The 26,894-nt window shown below is 45.5% G+C and overlaps 1 protein-coding gene across 1 annotated transcript in view; it reads right to left on the bottom strand.

Annotated features, from left to right (window-relative positions):
* The window catches only part of LOC104661520 (E3 ubiquitin-protein ligase HERC2-like), a 228,152-nt gene that overhangs the window by 35,916 nt on the left and 165,342 nt on the right, over window positions 1-26,894 (bottom strand). The window contains 11 exon segments of the mRNA XM_030931658.1: window positions 69-267; window positions 1,028-1,143; window positions 1,534-1,689; window positions 2,123-2,248; window positions 3,172-3,290; window positions 3,376-3,534; window positions 3,972-4,103; window positions 5,561-5,668; window positions 16,899-17,052; window positions 21,428-21,619; window positions 26,359-26,499. Coding sequence (XP_030787518.1) covers window positions 69-267; window positions 1,028-1,143; window positions 1,534-1,689; window positions 2,123-2,248; window positions 3,172-3,290; window positions 3,376-3,534; window positions 3,972-4,103; window positions 5,561-5,668; window positions 16,899-17,052; window positions 21,428-21,619; window positions 26,359-26,499 — 1,602 coding nt within the window.

The following is a 26,894-nucleotide window of genomic DNA, read 5'->3' as shown; positions in this document are numbered from 1 at the left end:
CCACACACACCTTTAGCCACAACTGTCTCAGGCTCAACGACCCTGTGACACAGAAAAAGTGCCCTTACCTTCCCATCAGCCGTCACAGCAAAGAGGGTCTGCTCCCCTCCGATTAACTGCACGGGTCTGAGAGTTGCGAGGGCTTCACAGGGAGTGGGAACTTTGACTTTTGCACCTTCAATGCCCCCGAGCTGGCCCCTATGATTATGTCCCCATCCATAAATTGTTCCACTGCCACCAGCAGAGAGAGTCCAGTCATCTGGTCGCCTACAACAAACATCAAGTGAGCATTTGCCATGGGAAAGAACAACGCACACGGCCTCTCGCGCTCTTGATCGACATTACTGCTTGTTTCTAATAGAATAACCTGTTCAGGCCATGCGCGGTGGCTCAAGCCTGTAATCCCAGCACTTTGGGAGGCCGAGACGGGCAGATCACGAGGTCAGGAGATAGAGACCATCCTGGCTAACACGGTGAAACCCCGTCTCTACTAAAAAATACAAAAAAACGGCCGGGCGCGGTGGCTCAAGCCTGTAATCCCAGCACTTTGGGAGGCCGAGACGGGCGGATCACGAGGTCAGGAGATCGAGACCATCCTGGCTAATACGGTGAAACCCCGTCTCTACTAAAAAATACAAAAAACTAGCCGGGCGACGAGGCGGGCGCCTGTAGTCCCAGCTACTCGGGAGGCTGAGACAGGAGAATGGCGTGAACCCGGGAGGCGGAGCTTGCAGTGAGCTGAGATCTGGCCACTGCACTCCAGCCTGGGTGACAGAGCGAGACTCCGTCTCAAAAAAAAAACAAAAACAAAAACAAAAACAAAAAACAAAACAAAACAAAACAAAACAAAAAAAAAACTAGCCGGGCGAGGTGGCGGGCGCCTGTAGTCCCAGCTACTCGGGAGGCTGAGGCAGGAGAATGGCGTGAACCCGGGGGGGCGGAGCTTGCAGTGAGCTGAGATCCAGCCACTGCACCCCAGCCTGGGCGACAGAGCAAGACTCTGTCTCAAAAAAAAAAAAAGAATAACCTGTTCATCCACTGCACAAGCTGCTCATCTTGCTCTCTCTTAAAAACGTCGTGGCTCTCATGCAGAACATCCATGTTTTCGCTGTCTGCCATTAATTCACGAATTTTCTTAGCCACCTAAACAAAATTATTATGATGTTACAAATCAAACACTCATCTCAACAAAATAGGTAAATACTAAGGAAAGACAGAAAGAATCCCTGCCTGAAAATCTGAGGGAAGAGCAACACTGCAATGTTACGGCTCATGGGCAAAGCCAATAATGACTGCATCAAGTCTAACATATTAATAATGTCTAGACAGTATCAATCTATCTGTATTTTACTAAAAATAAACTTTAACTGAAATTCACAGTGACAGTTGACTCACTTTCACCTATTTGTTATTTTCTTTGACATTCCTTGGCAAGCGAAATTTTTCTGTGTCTCATAATATTGGCATCTTTTTACACTATAGCCAAAGAATGTTTTCGCATCCCAAAAGTGATTCCAAAATATCATGCAATACCTCATCAAGAAACAGACGGGGCAACGGTGTTCTTTTGTCAAGGGCCACAGCAACGCGGGAGGCCATGCAGTACCTCCGGAACCACGCCCACTTGTGTGTCTCGGCACAGCAAGGGAGAGTGTCCAGCTCCAGGTCACAAGCAAGAGCTACCAGTACCTGCAGGCATCGAAAATGACAAACACAGGGACACTCAGAAATGCAGTGAACAGGCCAAGGTTTCTGTCACTCCTTCCGCAGGACCTCCTATTCCAGGATGACTGCCATGGGCACAGCAAGGATACGGCCACCATCAGTGATGTGGAGATAGATCTCTGACCGTTCCTAGCCACCTGCCATAGAACAACTCTTGTTGCCTGCCATTAAGTGACAAGAACACCTGTGCATCTCAAGGCATGCTAACGGTGACAGGCTTATGGTTTAAGGGTTTAGATAACACGATCATTTCTTGAGATTTTTTTCATATTTGACTTCAGCAATACCTACAGCTGCCCTCAGAGGCCTAAAACACACACACTGCACATGACAGCTCTCAGTGGCTCTTTCAGTCAAATAGCTCTATTGTCCCTTTAAAAAATAAGTCAAACATTACCTTAAAGAATGGGCTGTGGAGCAGCTGTTTGCCACCCCTCACAATAGGATCTTCATATTCAAACTGCCTCTGCAAAGCTTCTGGAAGACCTTTCACCAAAGCAGCAAGAGCACTACCTGTAAAACTCTAAGAAACAACAGAACAGTATTCCATCACAGGAATCCAGGCTGCAGGGGAGGGTGACCATTTGTTTCTATGGTCAAATGTTTTATTATGTTGGTACTATTTCTTCTAAAAAACAAAAAAAGCTTATCGAAATTCTCAAGTAGGAAAAAAGCTAAAAGAACATAAACACTAAAATAAAAAAGAGGAGTCTGAAGACTCATCTCAGAATGTTTGTTTACACTGATTTCAGTACATCCGCTTCCAGAGAAACAGTCCCTCTCTGGCCCACAAATGCTGCCTGTCTCCTCCCATGGGTAGGATCAAAAGGGACTACGTTAGTCAGCAAAATACAGGGGAGGCCGTCAGTTAGCCTCATTGTAAAGTCCAATCAACACAATCCTGTGTTCACAGCTGTCCACAGATTTTCACAAAATCAAAGTCCAACCTGAACTCAGTATACACTGCAACTGCGCAAAGTCTGGATTCTCGAGACCAAGGTCTCCTTATACTTTTTCTTTTTTTTTTTTTTTTTTTTTGAGATGGAATCTTGCTCTGTCACCCAGGCTGGAGTGCAGTGGCACCACCTCGGCTCACTCCAACCTCCACCTCCTGGGTTCACGCCATTCTCTTGCCTCAGCCTCCCCAGTAGCTGGGACTATAGGCGCCCGCCACTACGCCCGGCTAATTTTTTGTATTTTTAGTAGAGACAGGGTTTCACCGTGTTAGCCAAGATGGTCTCGATCTCCTGACCTCGTGATCCGCCCGCCTCAGCCTCCCAAAGTGCTGGGATTACAGGCGTGAGCCACTGCGCCCGGCCCAAGGCCTCCTTTTTCTTATGTGAAATTCCCCAACTCTTCTCAATGATTTAGAGGTTTAGACTACGAAAGCAACATTTTATTCCCCAAGGGTCACAAATCTAGAAATTGTACTAGAATGCTCCATACCAAAGCTCTTGTTTCCCCATCATTTTCTCCAAGCAGCCTATTTATGTTAATTGACTGCCCAAATTCAGTTGTAAGCAGCTTCCTCAACCTCTGAAGGGCCCACATTCTGTGACTGGCAGCTGAAATGAGCAGAGAGAAAGTATCAGAAGTCTGAGGGTTTCTTCCAAGTAGGAAGACAGGTGTAACTGTAACAGTGCCATTTACCTAGGGCACTCAGCTGTGCACACGCCGCCAGCGAGGCCGCAAGGCGAGGGACAATGCTTCTGTTGGAGGCAAGGTTGAGTCGGAAGTCTAACAGACACGTCACCAAGTCCATGGATGGGCAGGAGAGGACGCAGCGGTCCGAGAGGAGTTCCTTAGGGCCTGTGAATGAGCACTGTGAACATCCCCGTGTTTCACAAGCTACGGACCACCCCATAAGAAGCCAACGAACAAGGGCGGCTCCACCCAGCCCCACCCACCAGAAGGCAACAGCTGGTGTGCCCACGCATGCCGCTGCGAGTCGGTGAGCCTCGCTCTTCACACTCACTCTTCCACTATAAACCAAAAGCCTTGAGAACTGCACCAGCAACAACTCCTTCCACACCAGGTGAGGAGGAGTGTCAGCCTGACAGCTGGACAGCTGGGATAGTTCTCTGTGTTCTGTTCCACGCCTCAGTGGGGCCTGTGGGAGCACTCACTCCAACACAGCAGAAGGCAGGCCGTCAGGCACTACGTGGAAATGTGCACGTGTCCGTGTTGCTCCAAAAACAATCCACGGCCAGTCATCTAACCGTGGTGGCCAGAAGCCCCTCCCTTACCAGCAGCTGGCATGATGGGATAGACGGTGAAGCGCCAGCCCCAGCCATTCACAGACCCATCGCTGATGAACTTCCACTTTAACTCATCCCCCGGGATGCGCAGCTCGCTGGACCAGTCGGACCACTCTCGGCCTGGAGGAGGAAAGCGCACCCCGGGGTTAGCTTCACCCCACCATCCAATCAACACAAACCTTAGACACAAAGCAGAAGGATTTCCGCCACGTGTGAAGAGCTATTTCCTCCAGTCCACGCTCTCCCAAGCTGAAGTGCACAGGGACACATCACTCTTGGGATTCACATTTTAATACACACCATTCTTCAGCAAACACTCATTCAGCCCCTGTACCAGGTACCCAGCAAACTGAGGGCAGGCGGGAGGCACTGCCCTGGCAGAAGCCACCACCCAGTGGGGAAATGACCCCACACAGCCAGGATACAGTGAGTGGCCTCCGGGTCTCCAGCACACACCAGGCCAGGGGCCATGGGGATGTTCCCTGGGAAAGCTCTGATACAAGCAGGTGGCCAGGCAGCAGAAGGAAGAACCCTAGCTGTCCCAACAAAGGGCCCACGTGTGTGGTTCAGCACGGCCCAGAGGAGGCCGCCCTCGAGGGAGCAGAGGGCCTGGCTGCTGTGGACAGGAGCGGTGGTGCATTACAGCATCTCAGAAGGCCAAGAGAACCCCGCTAGATTTCTGCTTCAGAAGGCCCATCTGGCAGCAGCTCAGGGATGGCCCATAAGGACTTTCTGCTGGATGCAGAAAAACTGTCATATCCAACAACACTACTGAAAACGACACTGGCAGACATCTGTCAAAGCACCAGAAAAACACACGCCCACCGAGACCAGGCCACTTCATGCAAAGCTTTACCTAACTAAGTAATGCCATGTGAATAAAGCTTTCCTGGGACACAGCCACGCCCATTCACTGGCATCCAGTCTGCATGTTGTTATGACAAAGGCTGCATTACCTGGCCCTTTACAGGAAATACTTGAGATGAAGGATAAAGAGGTCTTAAAAGGTGCAAACACACTCCTGCACTGCCAATTCTAAAATACTCGGTAAAACAGCATTTCACAAACCCCCCCCAGATGTCCTCATCTGCGCCCGCTGGCTTCATGGAGCCTAGTAGCAAAGACAAGCCAGACACATGGCTGCCTCCATCTACATACAGAAGTCACTCCACACATGGCCATGCCCTCACTGTAGCCAGTAAGAAACAAACCCCTTGAAGAAGCTCTGTAGTATGCCAACCATGATCTCGCACAAGCCCTGGCACCCCACCCATCTCCAGCACCTTCTGCAACTGTCTGGTGAGGTAGAGCCCATCCGACAGGGATATGGTGCACATATCACAGACAATTACTGTATTTTAAAGTATGGGGAAGAGGCAAGCAAACCTGTGTTTCATAGCTGAATAGCGTTTTATCCCTTCCTCAAGACTTCCATGAGAATACAGTAGCAGCATTCTGTCCTACAAATGTGAAGGTTTGTGTCTACGGAGACACAGGTGGGCAGATGATGCCCTGCTCAACCTCCTGTCCTTACCTGACCGCACGGAGACAATCCTGGCTCAGCCTCCTGTCCTTACCTGACCGCACGGAGACGATCCTGTTGACGCCGTCCATGATTGTGAGAGGGTCATGGCGCCTCTCCGTGGAGCACTGCCGGTCAAATTCTACCCTGAGTCCTTCTGCACCTGGAGGACAGGAGAACACAAAACATAGCAACCACTTCAGATCAGCACCCAAAGTAGAAACAGTGCACTAAGGAGAAAGAGTGAAACTAAAACCACGTTTAACAGTGAATGAACAACAGAAAGTCAGAAAGAACTGGCCTCAAAGACAAGCATCTCAGACTACCTGCCCCTTTCCCCAGCTCATCCTCACTGAAGATCATGTCTGTGGACTGGAAGGCCAGAAAACACTTCCACTTGGCCAATCTGTTTTGTGCTGTCACTCCTGGGCAGACTTTCCCACTGCAGCCCCACTCCCCGACCAAGCTTTACAGCGAAGCTCACACTGAGCAGGGGCTCCGGGAATGCCCAAACTGCAGCCCAGTCAGACGGCAGTTGTGGGTCACCTGGGGAGTGAGGAGCACCTCAACTCCTGGCATGTGCAGAGAACTGGAGAATCGCTTGGTGTGGAGAACCCGCACATCTGGTGTGACAGGTGTGCGAGCAGAGGCACAAGAGTTTTCCTTCAGGCTGGAAGATCTTTAAGGTCTAGCAGAGGATGGCAGTGAGGGGCCAGGCAAGAGGTAGGCGGGGAAGGAAGGAAGAAGGAAGGATGTGGGGCAGGGCTCAGGTCCTCTCCCACGGTTACAGGGTTGAGAGGCTCGGACTGGTTTTAAGATACTATCTCTGGATGCTCTGTTGGGGGCTGATTCTGGGGAGACCACAGGAGGTGGGGAGTGGAAGCAGGAATACAGGGAGGCAGCTAGGATGTGACTGCTGGGATGATAAACCGGGTGAGACCCCACGGTGCTCTAGCCCAGAATGTCTACAGTTAGGGAGAAATGGTTGAATTTGGAATATATTTTAAAAAGCAGAGAAAACAGGATTTGTTGGTGGACTGGATATAAAGCGAGAGAGAAACAGAAGAGAAAAAGGGCCACAAGATTTTCGTCTTTTCGTCTAGACAAATGTTGACCAGGAATATCCTTTGTTCTTTAAATTTCTTTCTTTCTTTTTTTTTTTTTTTTTTTCTTGAGACGGAGTCTCGCTCTATCGCCCAGGCTGGAGTGCAGTGGCCGGATCTCAGCTCACTGCAAGCTCCGCCTCCCGGGTTGACGCCATTCTCCTGCCTCAGCCTCCCGAGTAGCTGGGACTACAGGCGCCTGCCACCTCGCCCGGCTAGTTTTTTATATTTTTTTTTTTAGTAGAGACGGGGTTTCACCGTGTTAGCCAGGATGGTCTCGATCTCCTGACCTCGTGATCCACCCGTCTCGGCCTCCCAAAGTGCTGGGATTACAGGCTTGAGCCCGGCCTGTTCTTTAAATTTCTATCATGAAGTAATACTTAAAGTTTAAAAACGCTTTTCTGGGCCAGATGTAGTGGTACACGCCTGTAATCCCAGCACTTTGGGAGACCAAGGCAGCCAGCTTGCTTGAGCTCAGGAGTTCAAGACAGGCCTGGACAACATGGTGAAATCCTTTCTCTACATAAAATTTTTAAAATTAGCTGGACACGGCCTATAGTCCCAGTTACTCAGGAGGCTAAGGAGGGGGGATCACCTGAGTCCAGAGGTTGGGGCTATAGTGAGCCAAGATCGTACCACTGTACCCCAACCTGGGAGACAAAGTGACAAATCTTTTCTGAATCTCACCTCATTCTAAAAGTTCAAGAAAAATGATTTCACATAAAAATGAGCAAGATAAAAGTATAAGACCAAATACAATAAAAAGTTATTGTAAGAAAAAGGGAATAGGCTGGGCACAGTGGCTCACACCTGTAATTCTCAACACTTTGGGAGGCCCAGCTGGGAGAATCGCTTGAGCCCAGGAGTTTGAGACAAGACTGGGCAACACAGAGAGACTCGTCTCCACAAAAAATAAAAATAAGTTAACCATGCATGGTGGCACAAGCCTGTAGTCCCAGCTTCTCAGAAGGCTGATGGGGAAGGATGGCTTGAGCCTGGGAGGTCGAGGCTGCAGTGAGTCAGAATCATGCCACTGCACTGCAGCCTGGGTGTCAGAGCAAGACTCTGTCTCCAGAAAAAAAAAAGTGAGAATAAGGAACAAAATAACATCCCTATAGGCAATAAAAGCAGGCCAGAAAGATATGCCCACTAAACACATCAATCCTGATCCTTTCAAAACAAATGGAGTGAAATTAGAAAAATGATACAAGACATGAAAGAACCACATAAATCAGACAGGAAAACCAAAAAATTAAATAAAGCTGAAGACAGAATTACAATGAAAACAAAACTACATTCCAATGGAGACTAAAACAGAGTATAAAATCAAATAAATACAGCAGATGTGACCTTAAGACAAATAGGAAAAAAGGAGAAAATTGTTCAGAAGTAAAAGGTACTTGAAAGAGAAAGTAACCAACATTAACTCTAAAAGGCATGAACTATCCAATGCATGGATAGTTTTCTAGGGACTAAGTGTCCCTAGAAAAGACTGCTAAGCAAGGTTACAGAACAAACACTGCAGATTGTAACTCAAGAGAATGTCCTGCAAAACAGACTTGGGACGACAGACTAAAGGAGCACCACTCACCCGAGAACATCACTGAGAACGGCCGCGCAAAGGCACATTCTAGTAAAATCACTGAAAAAACGCACGCAGCTTCTCACAGAGAACACCAAGAACGGCCGCGCGGACACACATTCTAGTGAAATCACCGAGAAAACACGCGGCTTCTCACCAAAAACATCACCGGGCTTCTCACCGAGAACATCACTGAGAACGGCCCCGCAGGCACACACTCTGGAAAAATCACCAAGAAAACACACGCGGCTTCTCACAGAGAACATCACCAAGAACGGCCCCGCGGGCGCACAATCCGGGAAGGTCACCGAGAAAACACACGCGGCTTCTCACCAGGAACATCACCGAGAACATGCGACAAACGCACATTCTAGTAAAATTACCAAAAAAACACACGCAACTTCTAACTGGGAACATTGCCGAGAACAGCCACACGAACGCACATTCTAGTAAAATTACTAAAAAAACACACACAACTTCTAACTGGGAACATCGCCGAGAACAGCCACACGAACGTACATTCTAGTAAAATTACCAAAAAAACACACACAACTTCTAACTGGGAACATTGCCGAGAACAGCCACACGAACGCACATTCTAGTAAAATTACTGAAAAAACACACACAACTTCTAACTGGGAACATCGCCGAGAACAGCCGCACGAACGCACATTCTAGTAAAATTACTGAAAAACACACACAACTTCTAACTGGGAACATTGCCGAGAACAGCCACACGAACGCACATTCTAGTAAAATTACTAAAAAAAAAACACGCAACTTCTAACTGGGAACATCGCCGAGAACAGCCACACGAACGTACATTCTAGTAAAATTACCAAAAAAACACACACAACTTCTAACTGGGAACATTGCCGAGAACAGCCACACGAATGCACATTCTAGTAAAATTACTGAAAAAACACACACAACTTCTAACTGGGAACATTGCCGAGAACAGCCACACGAACGCACATTCTAGTAAAATTAACAAGAAAACACACACAACTTCTAACTGGGAACATCGCCGAGAACAGCCACACGAACGCACATTCTAGTAAAATTAACAAGAAAACACACGCAACTTCTAACTGGGAACATCGCCGAGAACAGCCACACGAACGCACATTCTAGTAAAATTAACAAGAAAACACACACAACTTCTAACTGGGAACATCGCCGAGAACAGCCACACGGACGTACATTCTAGTAAAATTACCAAAAAAACACACACAACTTCTAACTGGGAACATCGCCGAGAACAGCCACACGAACGCACATTCTAGTAAAATTAACAAGAAAACACACACAACTTCTAACTGGGAACATCGCCGAGAACAGCCACACGGACGTACATTCTAGTAAAATTACCAAAAAAACACACACAACTTCTAACTGGGAACATCGCCGAGAACAGCCACACAAACGCACATTCTAGTAAAATTACTGAAAAAACACACACAACTTCTAACTGGGAACATCGCCGAGAACAGCCACACGAACGCACATTCTAGTAAAATTACTGAAAAAACACACACAACTTCTAACTGGGAACATTGCCGAAAACAGCCACACGAACGCACATTCTAGTAAAATTAACAAGAAAACACACACAACTTCTAACTGGGAACATCGCCGAGAACAGCCACACGAACGTACATTCTAGTAAAATTACTGAAAAAACACACACAACTTCTAACTGGGAACATTGCCGAAAACAGCCACACGAACGCACATTCTAGTAAAATTAACAAGAAAACACACACAACTTCTAACTGGGAACATCGCCGAGAACAGCCACACGAACGTACATTCTAGTAAAATTACCAAAAAAACACACGCAACTTCTAACTGGGAACATCGCCGAGAACAGCCACACGAACGCACATTCTAGTAAAATTACTGAAAAAACACACACAACTTCTAACTGGGAACATCGCCGAGAACAGCCACACGAACGCACATTCTAGTAAAATTACTGAAAAAACACACACAACTTCTAACTGGGAACATCGCCGAGAACAGCCACACAAACGCACATTCTAGTAAAATTAACAAGAAAACACACACAACTTCTAACTGGGAACATCGCCGAGAACAGCCACACGAACGTACATTCTAGTAAAATTACCAAAAAAACACACACAACTTCTAACTGGGAACATCGCCGAGAACAGCCACACGAACGCACATTCTAGTAAAATTACCAAAAAAACACACACAACTTCTAACTGGGAACATTGCCGAGAACAGCCACACGAACGCACATTCTAGTAAAATTACTGAAAAAACACACACAACTTCTAACTGGGAACACTGCCGAGAACAGCCACACGAACGCACATTCTAGTAAAATTAACAAGAAAACACACACAACTTCTAACTGGGAACATCGCCGAGAACAGCCACATGAACGCACATTCTAGTAAAATTACTGAAAAAACACACACAACTTCTAACTGGGAACATCGCCGAGAACAGCCACACGAACGCACATTCTAGTAAAATTACTGAAAAAACACACACAACTTCTAACTGGGAACATCGCCGAGAACAGCCACACGAACGCACATTCTACTAAAATTACTGAAAAAACACACACAACTTCTAACTGGGAACATCGCCGAGAACAGCCACACGAACGCACATTCTACTAAAATTACTGAAAAAACACACACAACTTCTAACTGGGAACATCGCCGAGAACAGCCACACGAACGCACATTCTAGTAAAATTACTGAAAAAACACACACAACTTCTAACTGGGAACATCGCCGAGAACAGCCACACGAACGCACATTCTAGTAAAATTACTGAAAAAACACACACAACTTCTAACTGGGAACATCGCCGAGAACAGCCACACGAACGCACATTCTAGTAAAATTACTGAAAAAACACACACAACTTCTAACTGGGAACATCGCCGAGAACAGCCACACGAACGCACATTCTAGTAAAATTACTGAAAAAACACACACAACTTCTAACTGGGAACATCGCCGAGAACAGCCACACTGAACGCACATTCTAGTAAAATTACTGAAAAAACACACACAACTTCTAACTGGGAACATCGCCGAGAACAGCCACACGAACGCACATTCTAGTAAAATTACTGAAAAAACACACACAACTTCTAACTGGGAACATTGCCGAGAACAGCCACACGAACGCACATTCTAGTAAAATTACTGAAAAAACACACACAACTTCTAACTGGGAACATCGCCGAGAACAGCCACACGAACGCACATTCTAGTAAAATTACTGAAAAACACACACAACTTCTAACTGGGAACATCGCCGAGAACAGCCACACGAACGCACATTCTAGTAAAATTACTGAAAAAACACACACAACTTCTAACTGGGAACATCGCCGAGAACAGCCACACGAACGCACATTCTAGTAAAATTACTGAAAAACACACACAACTTCTAACTGGGAACATCGCCGAGAACAGCCACACGAACGCACATTCTAGTAAAATTACAAGAAAACACACACAACTTCTAACTGGGAACATCGCCGAGAACAGCCACACGAACGCACATTCTAGTAAAATTACAAAAAACACACACACAACTTCTAACTGGGAACATCGCCGAGAACAGCCACACGAACGCACATTCTAGTAAAATTACTGAAAAACACACACAACTTCTAACTGGGAACATCGCCGAGAACAGCCACACGAACGCACATTCTAGTAAAATTACTGAAAAAACACACACAACTTCTAACTGGGAACATCGCCGAGAACAGCCACACGAACGCACATTCTAGTAAAATTACAAAAAACACACACAACTTCTAACTGGGAACATCGCCGAGAACAGCCACACGAACGCACATTCTAGTAAAATTACAAAAAAACACACACAACTTCTAACTGGGAACATCGCCGAGAACAGCCACACGAACGCACATTCTAGTAAAATTACAAAAAACACACACAACTTCTAACTGGGAACATGCCGAGAACAGCCACACGAACGCACATTCTAGTAAAATTACTGAAAAAACACACACAACTTCTAACTGGGAACACTGCCGAGAACAGCCACACGAACGCACATTCTAGTAAAATTAACAAGAAAACACACACAACTTCTAACTGGGAACATCGCCGAGAACAGCCACATGAACGCACATTCTAGTAAAATTACTGAAAAAACACACACAACTTCTAACTGGGAACATCGCCGAGAACAGCCACACGAACGCACATTCTAGTAAAATTACTGAAAAAACACACACAACTTCTAACTGGGAACATCGCCGAGAACAGCCACACGAACGCACATTCTACTAAAATTACTGAAAAAACACACACAACTTCTAACTGGGAACATCGCCGAGAACAGCCACACGAACGCACATTCTACTAAAATTACTGAAAAAACACACACAACTTCTAACTGGGAACATCGCCGAGAACAGCCACACGAACGCACATTCTAGTAAAATTACTGAAAAAACACACACAACTTCTAACTGGGAACATCGCCGAGAACAGCCACACGAACGCACATTCTAGTAAAATTACTGAAAAAACACACACAACTTCTAACTGGGAACATCGCCGAGAACAGCCACACGAACGCACATTCTAGTAAAATTACTGAAAAAACACACACAACTTCTAACTGGGAACATCGCCGAGAACAGCCACACGAACGCACATTCTAGTAAAATTACTGAAAAAACACACACAACTTCTAACTGGGAACATCGCCGAGAACAGCCACATGAACGCACATTCTAGTAAAATTACTGAAAAAACACACACAACTTCTAACTGGGAACATTGCCGAGAACAGCCACACGAACGCACATTCTAGTAAAATTACTGAAAAACACACACAACTTCTAACTGGGAACATTGCCGAGAACAGCCACACGAATGCACATTCTAGTAAAATTACTGAAAAAACACACACAACTTCTAACTGGGAACATCGCCGAGAACAGCCACACGAACGCACATTCTACTAAAATTACTGAAAAAACACACACAACTTCTAACTGGGAACATCGCCGAGAACAGCCACGCGAACGCACATTCTAGTAAAATTACTGAAAAAACACACACAACTTCTAACTGGGAACATCGCCGAGAACAGCCACACGAACGCACATTCTAGTAAAATTACTGAAAAACACACACAACTTCTAACTGGGAACATTGCCGAGAACAGCCACACGAACGCACATTCTAGTAAAATTACTGAAAAAACACACACAACTTCTAACTGGGAACATCGCCGAGAACAGCCACGCGAACGCACATTCTAGTAAAATTACTGAAAAAACACACACAACTTCTAACTGGGAACATCGCCGAGAACAGCCACACGAACGCACATTCTAGTAAAATTACTGAAAAACACACACAACTTCTAACTGGGAACATTGCCGAGAACAGCCACACGAATGCACATTCTAGTAAAATTACTGAAAAAACACACACAACTTCTAACTGGGAACATCGCCGAGAACAGCCACACGAACGCACATTCTAGTAAAATTAACAAGAAAACACACACAACTTCTAACTGGGAACATCGCCGAGAACAGCCACACGAACGCACATTCTAGTAAAATTACTGAAAAACACACACAACTTCTAACTGGGAACATCGCCGAGAACAGCCACACGAACGCACATTCTAGTAAAATTACTGAAAAACACACACAACTTCTAACTGGGAACATCGCCGAGAACAGCCACACGAACGCACATTCTAGTAAAATTACTGAAAAACACACACAACTTCTAACTGGGAACATCGCCGAGAACAGCCACACGAACGCACATTCTAGTAAAATTACTGAAAAACACACACAACTTCTAACTGGGAACATCGCCGAGAACAGCCACACGAACGCACATTCTAGTAAAATTACTGAAAAACACACACAACTTCTAACTGGGAACATCGCCGAGAACAGCCACACAAACGCACATTCTAGTAAAATTACTGAAAAAACACACACAACTTCTAACTGGGAACATCGCCGAGAACAGCCACGCGAACGCACATTCTAGTAAAATTACTGAAAAACACACACAACTTCTAACTGGGAACATCGCCGAGAACAGCCACGCGAACGCACATTCTAGTAAAATTACTGAAAAAACACACACAACTTCTAACTGGGAACATCGCCGAGAACAGCCACACGAACGCACATTCTAGTAAAATTACTGAAAAACACACACAACTTCTAACTGGGAACATTGCCGAGAACAGCCACACGAATGCACATTCTAGTAAAATTACTGAAAAAACACACACAACTTCTAACTGGGAACATCGCCGAGAACAGCCACACGAACGCACATTCTAGTAAAATTAACAAGAAAACACACACAACTTCTAACTGGGAACATCGCCGAGAACAGCCACACGAACGCACATTCTAGTAAAATTACTGAAAAACACACACAACTTCTAACTGGGAACATTGCCGAGAACAGCCACACGAACGCACATTCTAGTAAAATTACTGAAAAACACACACAACTTCTAACTGGGAACATCGCCGAGAACAGCCACACGAACGCACATTCTAGTAAAATTACTGAAAAAACACACACAACTTCTAACTGGGAACATTGCCGAGAACAGCCACGCGAACGCACATTCTAGTAAAATTACTGAAAAACACACACAACTTCTAACTGGGAACATTGCCGAGAACAGCCACACGAACGCACATTCTAGTAAAATTACTGAAAAACACACACAACTTCTAACTGGGAACATTGCCGAGAACAGCCACACGAACGCACATTCTAGTAAAATTACTGAAAAAACACATGGGACTTCTAAGGGGAAAAGACGTTATCATTTTCACATTTTCACAGAGGAAAAAGACGTGACCCAAGGTTTTAATACCCAGAAAAACTACCTTTCAAATTCAAAGGACAAAAACTCTTGTGGACAAGTCTGATCTCAGGGGCTAATGAGGAATTCAGTAGAGTGCACTTCAGACCCCACAAGGACCAGTCAGTAAAACTAAGACTTGAAGACTGAAAGAAAGTATAGTATGTAACAGCTATTATGCTCTTGTAGATGCGGTATAATTATTTTAATAAATTTGAGGAAATTAGGGCATATTCTAAGATTTTTAAGAATTTCAGTAATTATACTGATGTTGACAGTATTGAAATTATATCCTAAGTCTGTCATATATGCAATGTGGTTACGTAAAGCAAATGAAAAATCAGGAGATATTTTATCAAACACTATCTTGGAACCAGCATTTGATATGGAAGAAAAGAGAGGCAGATGTAACAGAAGAAGTACAGACCTTGTACTTTTGAATTTGAGTAGAAGGAATCAGCACATTAATTAGTCAGGCGAGGTGGCATGAGCCTGTACTCCTAGCTACTCAGGAGGCTGAGGCAGGAGGATCACTTGAGCCCAGGAATTTGAGGCTACAGTGAGCTATAACTGCACTACTGCACTCCAGCCTGGGTGACAGAGCAAGATCCTGTCTCTAAACAAATAAATACATAAATAAAACATACAAAATAAATAAAAGAAAAATATTTTTAAGTATCAGTATGGACTCAAAAGAATCCAGGGCAGATCCCAGGTGAAGAGTGGCAACCTACAAAAAACCAAGGTCACCGTGTTCAGACTGCCTGGACGCTACCAAAGACAACCGGAATCACTCAGGAGCCACACTGAAGAGGCTGCCACTGTCTAGAAACAGGATAATCTCAGCTTTAACAAAGATAATCACAATAAAGTAAAACAATCACATATGTTTCAATCCATGAGTTCATAACAATATTTTAAAAAAAGGTCACCTTCAAGAAATGATAGGAAACCAATTCATTCTCTGGTAAACAGAAGGAAGAATCAAGCTTTTGTCTTTCTCAGGCAAACAGCACCTTGGGCAACCAACTATAGGATGAGGGGAAATATCTCTTTATAAGAAAGTATTCCAGCTAATAAATAAGCAAGAGATGATTCCACCAGAATAGTACCATTTTAGTCCACTGTGGGCCAACGGCCTCGGGTGCTAATAAGCCTCAGGGGCTGCTGATGTCACAAAAGAAAGACAGGCAGGCAGGAGGGGCCTGCTGAGGCTGAGTCACAGCCACTAAGGAGCTGGCGAAAGGGGTGGAACTTATGGGCCTCCGAATCAGGCAGCACCTGGCAGAAGGACGGGACTGAGGAACACACTGAACAGCAGCACGCGTGTCCAGTCAGCAGGTTCAGGCTGCAGAGAAGCCTGCCGGATCAAAGGCCAGGGCCTCAGTGATTTTCTTCTTAATAATTTTTCTTGAGTTGTTAAAAAAAAAAAGGTACACACATGGGTAACAGAAGCTGTCCAGAGATGCAAGTCAGTGATGGCTCAACGTCAGGACAGCATCACTCAGAGGGATGTCAGGGGACAGGCTGAGGGCTTCCGGAATCTGCCACAGGTTACGTCTAGACCTGGGTCATGATGACTAGGGCGTCTGCCTGATTATCATGACGCTAAACATTTACTTTGTGTGACTTTCTGTATGATTTATTGTGCAAAAGAAGTTTGTTAGAAAAGGGGAGAAAAGTGATTCTGAAGCAATTCTGTATCTTCTTTTTATAAAACGGAGGCGGCTGTTTCTACTGAAGCAATTAGAGAATCACACCGTTCTGAAGGCGGAAACGCTGCAGCTCCTCCCTGGGGCCGGCCCCGTACCTGGTATCTTCACGGTGCCGCTGGTGGAGGTGTCGTCGGTGTAAGGGTGGCTGCTCTCCACCACCACAGGCTGAGAAGAGAGGCGGCCGCTCTGTGAGTCTGTGGCCACATCCTCCAACTCGGTGACGCAGAGCTCCAACAGCATATCTGCCACCTGGGGAGGAAGCAAGGACATGAACGAAGGGGCCGACAGTTCCACACCTGGTCACCTGCATGCCACCTCTGTCTGTCCTGCTCCACAGCTCCACAAGGACAGGGTGGCCAACTGGAGGGCTTGGAGTTTGAGAAATTGAGTTCAAATCAGGGCTTGGCTTAGTTGCACATAAAACAGAGACAGCACAGAGCTTGAAAGGTGCTGTGAAGCTTAGAGATGATCTATATTAAAAAGTCGTTGGGGCCAGGCCTGGTGGCTCATGCCTGTAATCCCAGCACTTCGGGAGGCCGAGGCAGGCAGACCACCTGAGGTCGGGAGTTCAAGACCAGCCTGACCAACACGGAAAAAACCCATCTTTACTAAAAATACAAAATTAGCCAGGCATGGTGGCGCACGCCTGTAATCCTGGCTACTCAGGAGGTTGAGGCAGGAGAATCGCTTGAACCCGGGAGGCGGAGGTTGTGGTGAGCCAAGATCGCACCATTGCACCCCAGCCTGGGTGACCCAAGCAAGACTGTGTCTCCAAAAAAAAAAAAAAAAAAAAGTCACTGGGTGCAGTGCAGTGGCTCATGCCTGTAATACAAGCACTTTGGGAGGCTGAGGCAGGCAGATCACTTGAGGTGAGGAGTTCGAGACCAGCCTGGCCAATATGGTGAAACCCCACCTCTACTAAAAATACAAACAATGAGCCGGGGGTGGGGGCCTGTGCCTGTAGTCCCAGCTACTCAGGACGCTGAGACAGGAGAATTGCGTGAACTCAGGAGGTGAACATTGCAGAGCTAAGAATGCGCCACTGCACTCCAGCCTGATGGACAGAGAGAGGCTCCGTCTCAAAAAAAAAAGAAAAGAAAAAAAAGTAGTTGGAAGGCTCCCAACACACACAACACTTAACAGGTGCCAGCTGATCAGATGAAACACCGTGGTAACAACAGCTTCATTTCACACCAAGACACGATCACTTCCTAGTGAGGAAAGCTGGCCTCGGAAACCAAACTATCAAGGGAAGGAGCACCCAGAGGGTGAAAACGGCCACAATCCTAGAAGGCAGCGGAGCCCGGTGGGAGGGGCAGGAATCAGGAACCATCAAGCAGCCCAGGCCGGAGAGAGAGTCTGTGTGACACGAGGGACCACCGACCCCAACACGGCTGCCCCTCCTGACCCAGTACACTAGGGGTCAGACCCACGCCACATTCTCAACAATCCACAGTGTTCTTATTTTATTTTAAAAATTACTGGTGATTCACAATCACCAATTGTAACCTTTTACAATTAAGGTTAAGAGTGGTGATGATAACCTCTGTTATTTTTAAAAATAAATGAGAGAATATGTCATAATAGCGATAATCTATTAACCCCAAAATTTTTAATCCAGAAAAAATAAAATAAAATAAAACTAAATACTTTTTAGAAATAGACTATTCTTTTCTCTATTTTTCCTCATATGTAGGTAAGAAATAGCTTTGCTTAGTAAACATATTATTATATATTAATAACAAACTAATATCACTGTAATGTAGGCATAATTTAAAATCTAAATTTCTCTCTCTGAGTCCCAAATATCAGGTTAGAGCAGGACACAGAAATAGCCATCTTGCCAACCTGGCAAGGGCAGTATGAAAACGGCCGTATCCTTATTCCTGTCTCTCGTGGAACCTGGTTGAGTTACTGAAAGCAGATGTCGGCATCATCAAGCGCCCGTGTGCAGAGTTGACCAGGGGCTCTGGCCTTCAAAGGCTGCTCTGCCAAAGGCATCATCTGCAGAGGGGTCATGAGAGAGCTGGGGCTCAGAGCACTCAGGGTTCCAACCCATCTCTTCCACCTACCAGCAAAGTGAGTGTCCTCAAGCTGTAACAACCTCTCAGCCTCAGTTTCCTCGTCCATATATAAAGGTAACCCCTACCCTCTGTACTGAGAATGCGGGATGTGCATGGCAAAGGCTCAATTATTTTAAATTGAAGTTCTCATTCATACCCTTCCCTCTCACAAATGCAATAAACTTATGAAAAATAATAACAGTGCATAATTATGGCAATAGTTCTTCATGAATAGCAGATGAAGAAATAACAAGCGCCTAAAATATCCACCAAACCTTGGCTGTGCGTTCAAGACTGCTCAGCTCTACTTATGTGCTTTATCATTTTGGTGATCATGTAAGTTACTAAAATTTCTGACTATCAGAAGCTTTAACGTTCCAGAATTGCAGATAAAGGACTATGAACTTGCATTTAATGATTTTTTTAGAAAATCTAATTCTACTTAAAAACTTTAGAAGTTCCTTTAAAGAGAATACTCTTCTAACTAAAGCCAAAAATCATAATAGGCACAGAAACTGCCTAAACTAAGCGACAGAGTAAGACTTTCCTCCACCCAGAGAAAGGGATGAGGTATCTGTAGCCAGGAAGGACATCTCAGGCTCCCTGGCAGGGCAGAGCATGGCTGCTGATTGTGTTCTTAAGGAAGCCCACGGCCTTTAGGACTGATCAGTCCTATTTCTAAGACATAGTAATAAGACACTCACTTTATACTGCAGACCTACAGACCAGTTCAACAGCTACTAGCCACATGTGCCTCAAGTTGAGTGTTTTAAAACCTTCAGTTCCTCAGGTGCACTAGCCGTATTTCAGTGCTCAGTGTCATATGTGGCTGGTGCCAACAGTCCCAGATGGCTCCTGTCCAGAACATTTCCACAAGGACAGAGTCCTATGGACCCAGTGCTACCGAACATTAAAAACATTTTAAAGCTGTAATAGTTAAAATACCATAGTATTAGAGTCTAAAAAGTTTTGTAAATAGACCCAAATGCATACAGGAATTTAGAATATGATAAAACTAGTTTTTAAATCACCAGGGAAGAGAAGAATTGTTCAATAAATGATGTTAGGGCAACCGGTTTACCATCTAGGAAAAAAATAAAGTTGGATCCCTATTTTATTCTTACATCAAAATAAATCCCAGGTGCCTAAAAAATGTAAACAATACATGAAATCATAAAAAACTTAGAAGAAGGCCGGGCGTGGTGGCTCATGCCTGTAATCCCAGCACTTTGGAAGGCTGAGGTGGGTGGATCACTTGAGGTTAGCAGTTGGAGACCAGCTGGGCCAACATGGTGAAATCCTGTCTCAACTAAAAATACAAAAATTAGCCAGGCATCGAAGCACGCCTGTAATCCCAGCTACTCGGGGAACTGAGGCACAAGAATCACTTGATCCTGGGAGGCAGAGGTGATCCCAGGAGGCCGAGATCGTACCACCTCACTCCAGCCCTGGTGAAGGAGACTGTCTCAAAAAACTTAGAAGAAAATTTGGAAGAATTTATTTAAAACAATGTCACATAAGCAAGCATTTTTTTTTCAGCATAATACAAAACTCAGAAGGCATAAATGAAAAAACTGACAGATCTGATCATGTAATAATTAAAAATTTCTACATGGCAAAAAAATATCAAACTAATAACAAAAGATAAACTGGGGTGGAAACCGTAAGACATATGATAGAAAAGGGACTTAAAGAACTCTGACAAATCATTTTTAAAAAGATGCACAAATCAGGCCGGGCGCAGTGGCTCACACCTGTAATCCCAGCACTTTGGGAGGCCGAGGCAGGCAGAACACAAGGTCAGGAGATTGAGACCATCCTGGCTAACACCGTGAAACCCTGTCTCTACTAAAAATACAAAAAAGCTAGCCAGGCGTGGTGGTGGGCGCATGCAGTCCCAGCTACTCAGGAGGCTGAGGCAGGAGAATGGCGTGAACTCGGGAGGCGGAGGTTGCAGTGAGCCGAGATCGCACCACTGCACTTTTGCCTGAGTGACAGAGTAAGACCCCATCTCAAAAAAAAAAAAAAAAAAAAAGGATGCACAAATCAGTTGTAAAACAAGTAAAGGGGCCAGGCGCGATGGCTCACGCCTGTAATCCCAGCACTTTGGGAGGCCGAGGCAGGTGGATCAAGAGGTCAGGAGATCCAGACCATCCTGGCTAACACGGTGAAACCCCGTCTCTACTAAAAATACAAAAAAAATTAGCGGGGCGTGGTGGCGGGCGCCTGTAGTCCCAGCTACTCAGGAGGCTGAGGCAGGAGAATGGCGTGAACCTGGGAGGTGGAGCTTGCAGTGAGCCGAGATGGCGCCACCGCACTCCAGCCTGGGCGACAGAGCGAGACTCCGTCTCAAAAAAATAAACAACAAAAAACAGGTAAAGGATGTCACTGGGGTAAATACTAAAACGTTTTGTTCTAAAGGAGTGCTCCTAACCTGCTGTCTACTAGGATGAAACCCAGCACAAGATCACCGGTGATCTACAGCTGCTCTCCCTTGGAGAGGAGGTTGGCCCCATGTGGAGGAGGTAGGGTCAGACGGCCCCGCCCTCCCTGAGACTCACCTGCGGGTAGGCAGTCCCCATACCGGAAAGCACCGCAGACAGCACGTCCCTGCCCCTGTCCCCGGCCCGGCTGCACACCGACAGCTTGAGCAGGTCCACCACCACACGGGTGTCATCCGCAATCAGCAGACTGGTGAACTCATCCAAGGCCTGAGGCTCCAGACCTGCTGCTTTATTTTGGCTTTCAACATCCTAAGTCAAATGACATCCAACAATTAACATGAGGAATGATATGTTAAGAGATAAAGAGTCACCAGTTTACCCACAAACTCAGAGAACACATGAATACCAACGAGTAGGAAACTTGAAGGTGTTTAAGACCTTAAGAAAACAGATTAAGAAATGACGGCCCCTAAAATCTCCACCAAGCCATGTACTATGTTTTCAAGACCAATGAACTGTTGTATTACCAATAGCATTTATCAAAAAGGGATGGCTTAAGCTACAAAGAAATGACAATTTATTACAGGGTCCAAGTTTGGAGCCCAGGCAGATACTACAGGGGGAGTTTTGGAATGAAGCTGCATCCTGTATAATCTACCCATAAGGTAGGCTTGGAATTGTTTATAAACTACATTTGTATTCTATAATTGTATATATTTTGTCTAGATCCTCTCCATAATTCTTTCCTGGAATCTTATTTCAAATGACTCACTGGCACGTAACACGCTCTCCATAGTCTCTCTCTCCTTGGGTTCACTGAAAACATCATACTTAAAAGTCTTCTCATTACCACTCGTGTACTTCCCATTCCTGCCCTGTTAGCCTAAACATACTGCATCTTGATCCATCACCTCCTCTCCTTGTTTGCTATGAGCCAATTCGCAGCATCACTGCACCCCCAGCTCCCACCCCACGGAGGTGCCTTGCCCAGGATGGCCGCGCCCCCCCACCCCCACCCCGGCTTGTCGGCACACAGGAGCCTCCTGGAGGGCAGCATTGGGACTGAACTTGTGGAAAGTGGAAAGGCCCTTGTCAGAGCCAGGGACTCCCACCGCTTCTGACCCAGCATGGGAACCGCTGTGCCGAGCAGGAGTATGTCAACCCCTTCTCCTCCCCCAGGCACAGTCTGGCTCCCCAGAGGAAGAACAAGAGCCAGGGACGTGCCTCTTTTCTCTCCTGCTTTCTGGACCTCAGCAAATCCAGTGTGACTCTTTCCACAAACATAAACAAGCTGGGGGAAGGACAGCCCCACATGTTCCCCTTAGGGGAACATGACCCAACCAGGGTCCCTGGAAATCACACCACTCTGATTTAGGAACAAGGTTCTTCTCCCTTTAGGGAAACAGACCTTGCTCCTGCCTCTGCATGGAGACCCAAGGAGTAAGTGAAATTCATTATAAATGATGACATTCCAGAACATAACTCACTGAAGGACAGCAAAAGCATTCAGTGAAACGTATCAACAAGAATATCTTTAGTCTTGAGATTGAAATGTACCTACCATTTTTTTAATGAGGGTGTCTTAAAAACATGCACACACACAAAGAAAATATGTCAAGAAGAATTGCTAAGGAAGAAAATCACGAGCAGCATATCCTAAAATATGAATTATAGCTTAATACTAATATTAAAATTGCTTTGCCTTAAATTCATGAGTCAAGCCAAAACTGAAATCATAGAAGTACGGGGTTACAACGTGGATAATGCCTATGTCTCATAAATAAATTGGGGGGAAAGAAATCATATCATCCTTTTACCTAAACACAAAAATGTTGCCTTCCTCGAATAAGTGCTGCATTAAACCCTCACACCAGGAGACTGCCAAAAATGAGAAGTTGATTCCAAGCACCTCATTCATAAATAGAGTCTTTCTTTTTACCATGGATGGTTATCAATAATTTCCGTAGGACATATTTTCTGCCAGCAGTAACAGCATAATAAATCAAGGGTTCCAAAGGTAATTAAAAATAAAGTGTTTGTTCCCAAGGTGAGAAGGCTGGCAAGGGAGCACACATGAGCAGGGGCTGGCCTGGTGTGGGGAGCACCCTGGCAGGCTGGGGAGGGCATCCACACATGGGGGTTGGAGAGGGAGGGCCAGGCCAAGTGAGGAAGGTGCCACACTCTGGGTCAACATGGAGGTGGGGGGGTCAGAGGTCACGTAGGGTGACCGTGGAGTGCCAGAGGCTGTACAGAGGAAGAAGGGTGCCCACCACAGAGTGCGGGACAGCCAAGATCGGAGGTTGATTATCTACAGGGACTGAACTGTAAGTAAACAGCCTGCTGATGACAGGAGCCAGGTTTCCCACTGTCAGAGAAGAAAGTTATAAATACAGAAAGGGTGAAAACTAGAATGAATCCCAGTTGGATTAGAATCAATCATATTGGTGTGAACCGGTGGTTTTCCATAAACGTAAATTTATAACAACATAAATACTGATGTGGGCCAAACACGGTGGCTCATGCCTGTAATCCCAGCACTTTGAGAGGATGAGGCAAGCAGATCACTCGAGCCCAGCCCAAGACCACCCTGGGCAACATGGCGAAACCCTATCTCTAAAAAAAAAAAAAGAAAAAAATACAAAAATTAGCCAGGTGTGGTGGTGCATGCTTATAGTTCCAGCTACCTGGGAGGCTGAGGATGGCTTAAGACCAGGAGGTTGAGGCTGCAGTGAGCCAAGATTGTGCCACTGTACTCCAGCCTGGGCAACAGAACAAGACCCTGTATGTATCTATTATGTTACACGCACACATATTCATTCTCTAGCTCTGTCACCCAAACAGCAACAAGCACACGAAAGGCCCAGATCTTGACCTCTAAATGCCCTTCTCCACCAGAAAGAACTAGGACTTGTCAGAGAAACAACTGATTCCTATGTTGGAGCCTAAAACATCTTGTTGAGCCTGGAATTTTGTGTTGTGCCAAAAAGGAAATACTCAAAGAATGATGGGAATATGCCAGAAGAGCAGATACAATTCTACCAACTATTTAAAGAATTAATCCCCGTCCTTCACCAACTCTTCCAAAAAACAGAAGAGAAAGGAACACCCTCCAATCTGTGAAGCCAATATTGCCATAATACCCAAAGCAAAGACATCACAAGAAAACTACAGAGCCGTAACCCTTATGAATACAGATGTAAAAATCTTCAACAAAATAGCAGCAAACCAAATCTAGCAACATATAAAAGCATTATACACCAAAAAAATATGGAAAGAGGGAGAGTAGGAATAAGCCCTGCGGTACTGGACTGGAATTAAAAGTATTGATGTGGGCTGTTAATAGTTTTTATTATATAGATAAATGCAGAAGGATAAATCAATGCTCGTGTGTATAGATCTATTTGCTGAGAGGGCCTAACCAAAGACACTCAGTAACAGTCGGCTTAGCAAACACCCAGATCTTGGTTTCCAAATCCTACAAGCCACTAGCAGGAACCATGGCTTCTTGGAGAAATGGCCAATTCCAGGCAGGGGCAGGGTAGGTGAAAGATGAGTCTCGAGCACACTGTTGTGCCAGAAATGAAGCAAGACCCCTAAGAATTACGGGGACACATCAGACAATGGAACCAGTCCACAGGGTTCCCAATGACCAGTCCACACGAGTCCCAATAACCAGGTCCCAATGACCAGTCCACAGGAGTCCCAGTGACCAAGTCCCAGTGATCAGTCCAAGGGAGTCCCAACGACTGAGTCCACAGGAGTCCCAATGACCAGTCCGGTTCCAATGACCAGTCCACGTGAGTCCCAATAACCAGGTCCCAATGACCAGTCCGGTTCCAATGACCAGTCCACAGGAGTCCCAATGACCAAGTCTGGGACAATTTGGGTGTCAAATAATGACAGTAACGAATGTCACTATTTGACTAAAACAGGAACTCCTGAATCTACACAACATAAATAGACAGACAGAAAGGTAGGTAGTTAGGTAGGTAGGTAGAAGACAGACAGATGAGAAGGGAAAGCCTTCTCTTGCAAAAGAATGGCAACAATTATAACCAGAAGTAACAGTAAATGTGAAAAATGAAAATGTGACAACCACCACAGTAATAATGGATTCAGCTAGAATCTTTAAGATGCTAAAAACTGGGGGGTAAAAGTATAATCAGGAACAAGACATCGACATAATCTCAAGTGTCTTCCCATGAGTACTAAACACACTTACTTACTGATTTCCAGTGGAGAAACCTGGCGGAGACCCTTAACCAAGTGATAAGCGATCTCACCAATAATGCAGCAAATCAGAAATGCCCGAGTCCCAGCGGAGGCACTGAGAAGAATTCTGCACCACTCCTGCGCTATCTCACCAATGATGCAGCAAATCAACAACACCTGAGTCCCAGTGGAGGCACTGAGAAGAATTCTGCACCACTCCTGCGCTATCTCACCAATAATGCAGCAAATCGACAATACCCGACTCCCAGCGGAGGCACTGAGAAGAATTCTGCACCACTCCTGCGCTATCTCACCAATAATGCAGCAAATCGACAACACCTGAGTCCCAGCGGCGGCGCTGAGAAGAATTCTGCACCACTCCTGCGCTATCTCACCAATAATGCAGCAAATCGACAACACCTGAGTCCCAGCGGCGGCGCTGAGAAGAATTCTGCACCACTCCTGTGGTGTCTGTCAAAACGAAGGACTGTTCCACACTGAAGACTAAAGAGGCAGTGTGCAATCCTAGGTTGGGTGCTAGACCTATAAGGATACTATTGGGATGATGAGCAAAATCGAAATATGTCTGTGGGTTTGAAAGTAATCCTGCATCAAGCTGTAGTCCTGATACTCAAGGAATATACGTGGAATCAGTAAGCAGTGACAGGGACTGTGTCCTGCAAGATTCCCACAAATGCTTCAAAGATGCTAACAAGTGGAAAGCCCAGGTGAATGGGATAGGAATCAACTGTGTTCCGCTCCTAAGTACTATTTCTACTTCCGTGTACATTTAAGATTATTTCACAATACAAAGTTAAAGAAGAATGCCTCTTCACCTCTTTGGTTTTGGTCATGGTTTCTGCAATGATGCTTGCGGCTCCCAGGTCATCCGTCACTGGGATAAACGGCCGAGCGGAGGCTGAGGGGGCCGATGGAGTCACTGCAGAGGGGGTCACCGCGTCCTCAGAGGAAGCAATCTAGTTGAAGAGTGCACAGTAGGGGACGTTTAAGGGGAAAAACTCAACAACATAACATATTTCCTACGCAAGTCCCAAATGCTTTACCTAAAACTACTTGGGCTGTTTAGAATGTTCCAGAGTTTACAGAGGTAACATGCTGCCTACCTGACATAGCCACTACCACCCCCAGTTGGGCCTAGGACAGTTGTGCAAAGTCAAGTACACTCATAGTTTCAAGAAAAACTATTAAAATTCACAGCAGATCCATGAACCAGACTAAAATGAGTTCACGTTATCTTCAAGTTGGTTTTTTCCCCCAAAATAAGTCACTAAAATTCTTGACTATCAGAACTTTAAGGTTTCAGAATTGCAGATAAAGGACTGTGAACTTGCACTTAATGATTTTTTGAATT

Source organism: Rhinopithecus roxellana, chromosome 5 (genome assembly GCF_007565055.1).
Source record: "Rhinopithecus roxellana isolate Shanxi Qingling chromosome 5, ASM756505v1, whole genome shotgun sequence".
NCBI lineage: Eukaryota > Metazoa > Chordata > Mammalia > Primates > Cercopithecidae > Rhinopithecus > Rhinopithecus roxellana.
This window is presented reverse-complemented; position numbering and strand designations above follow the sequence as displayed.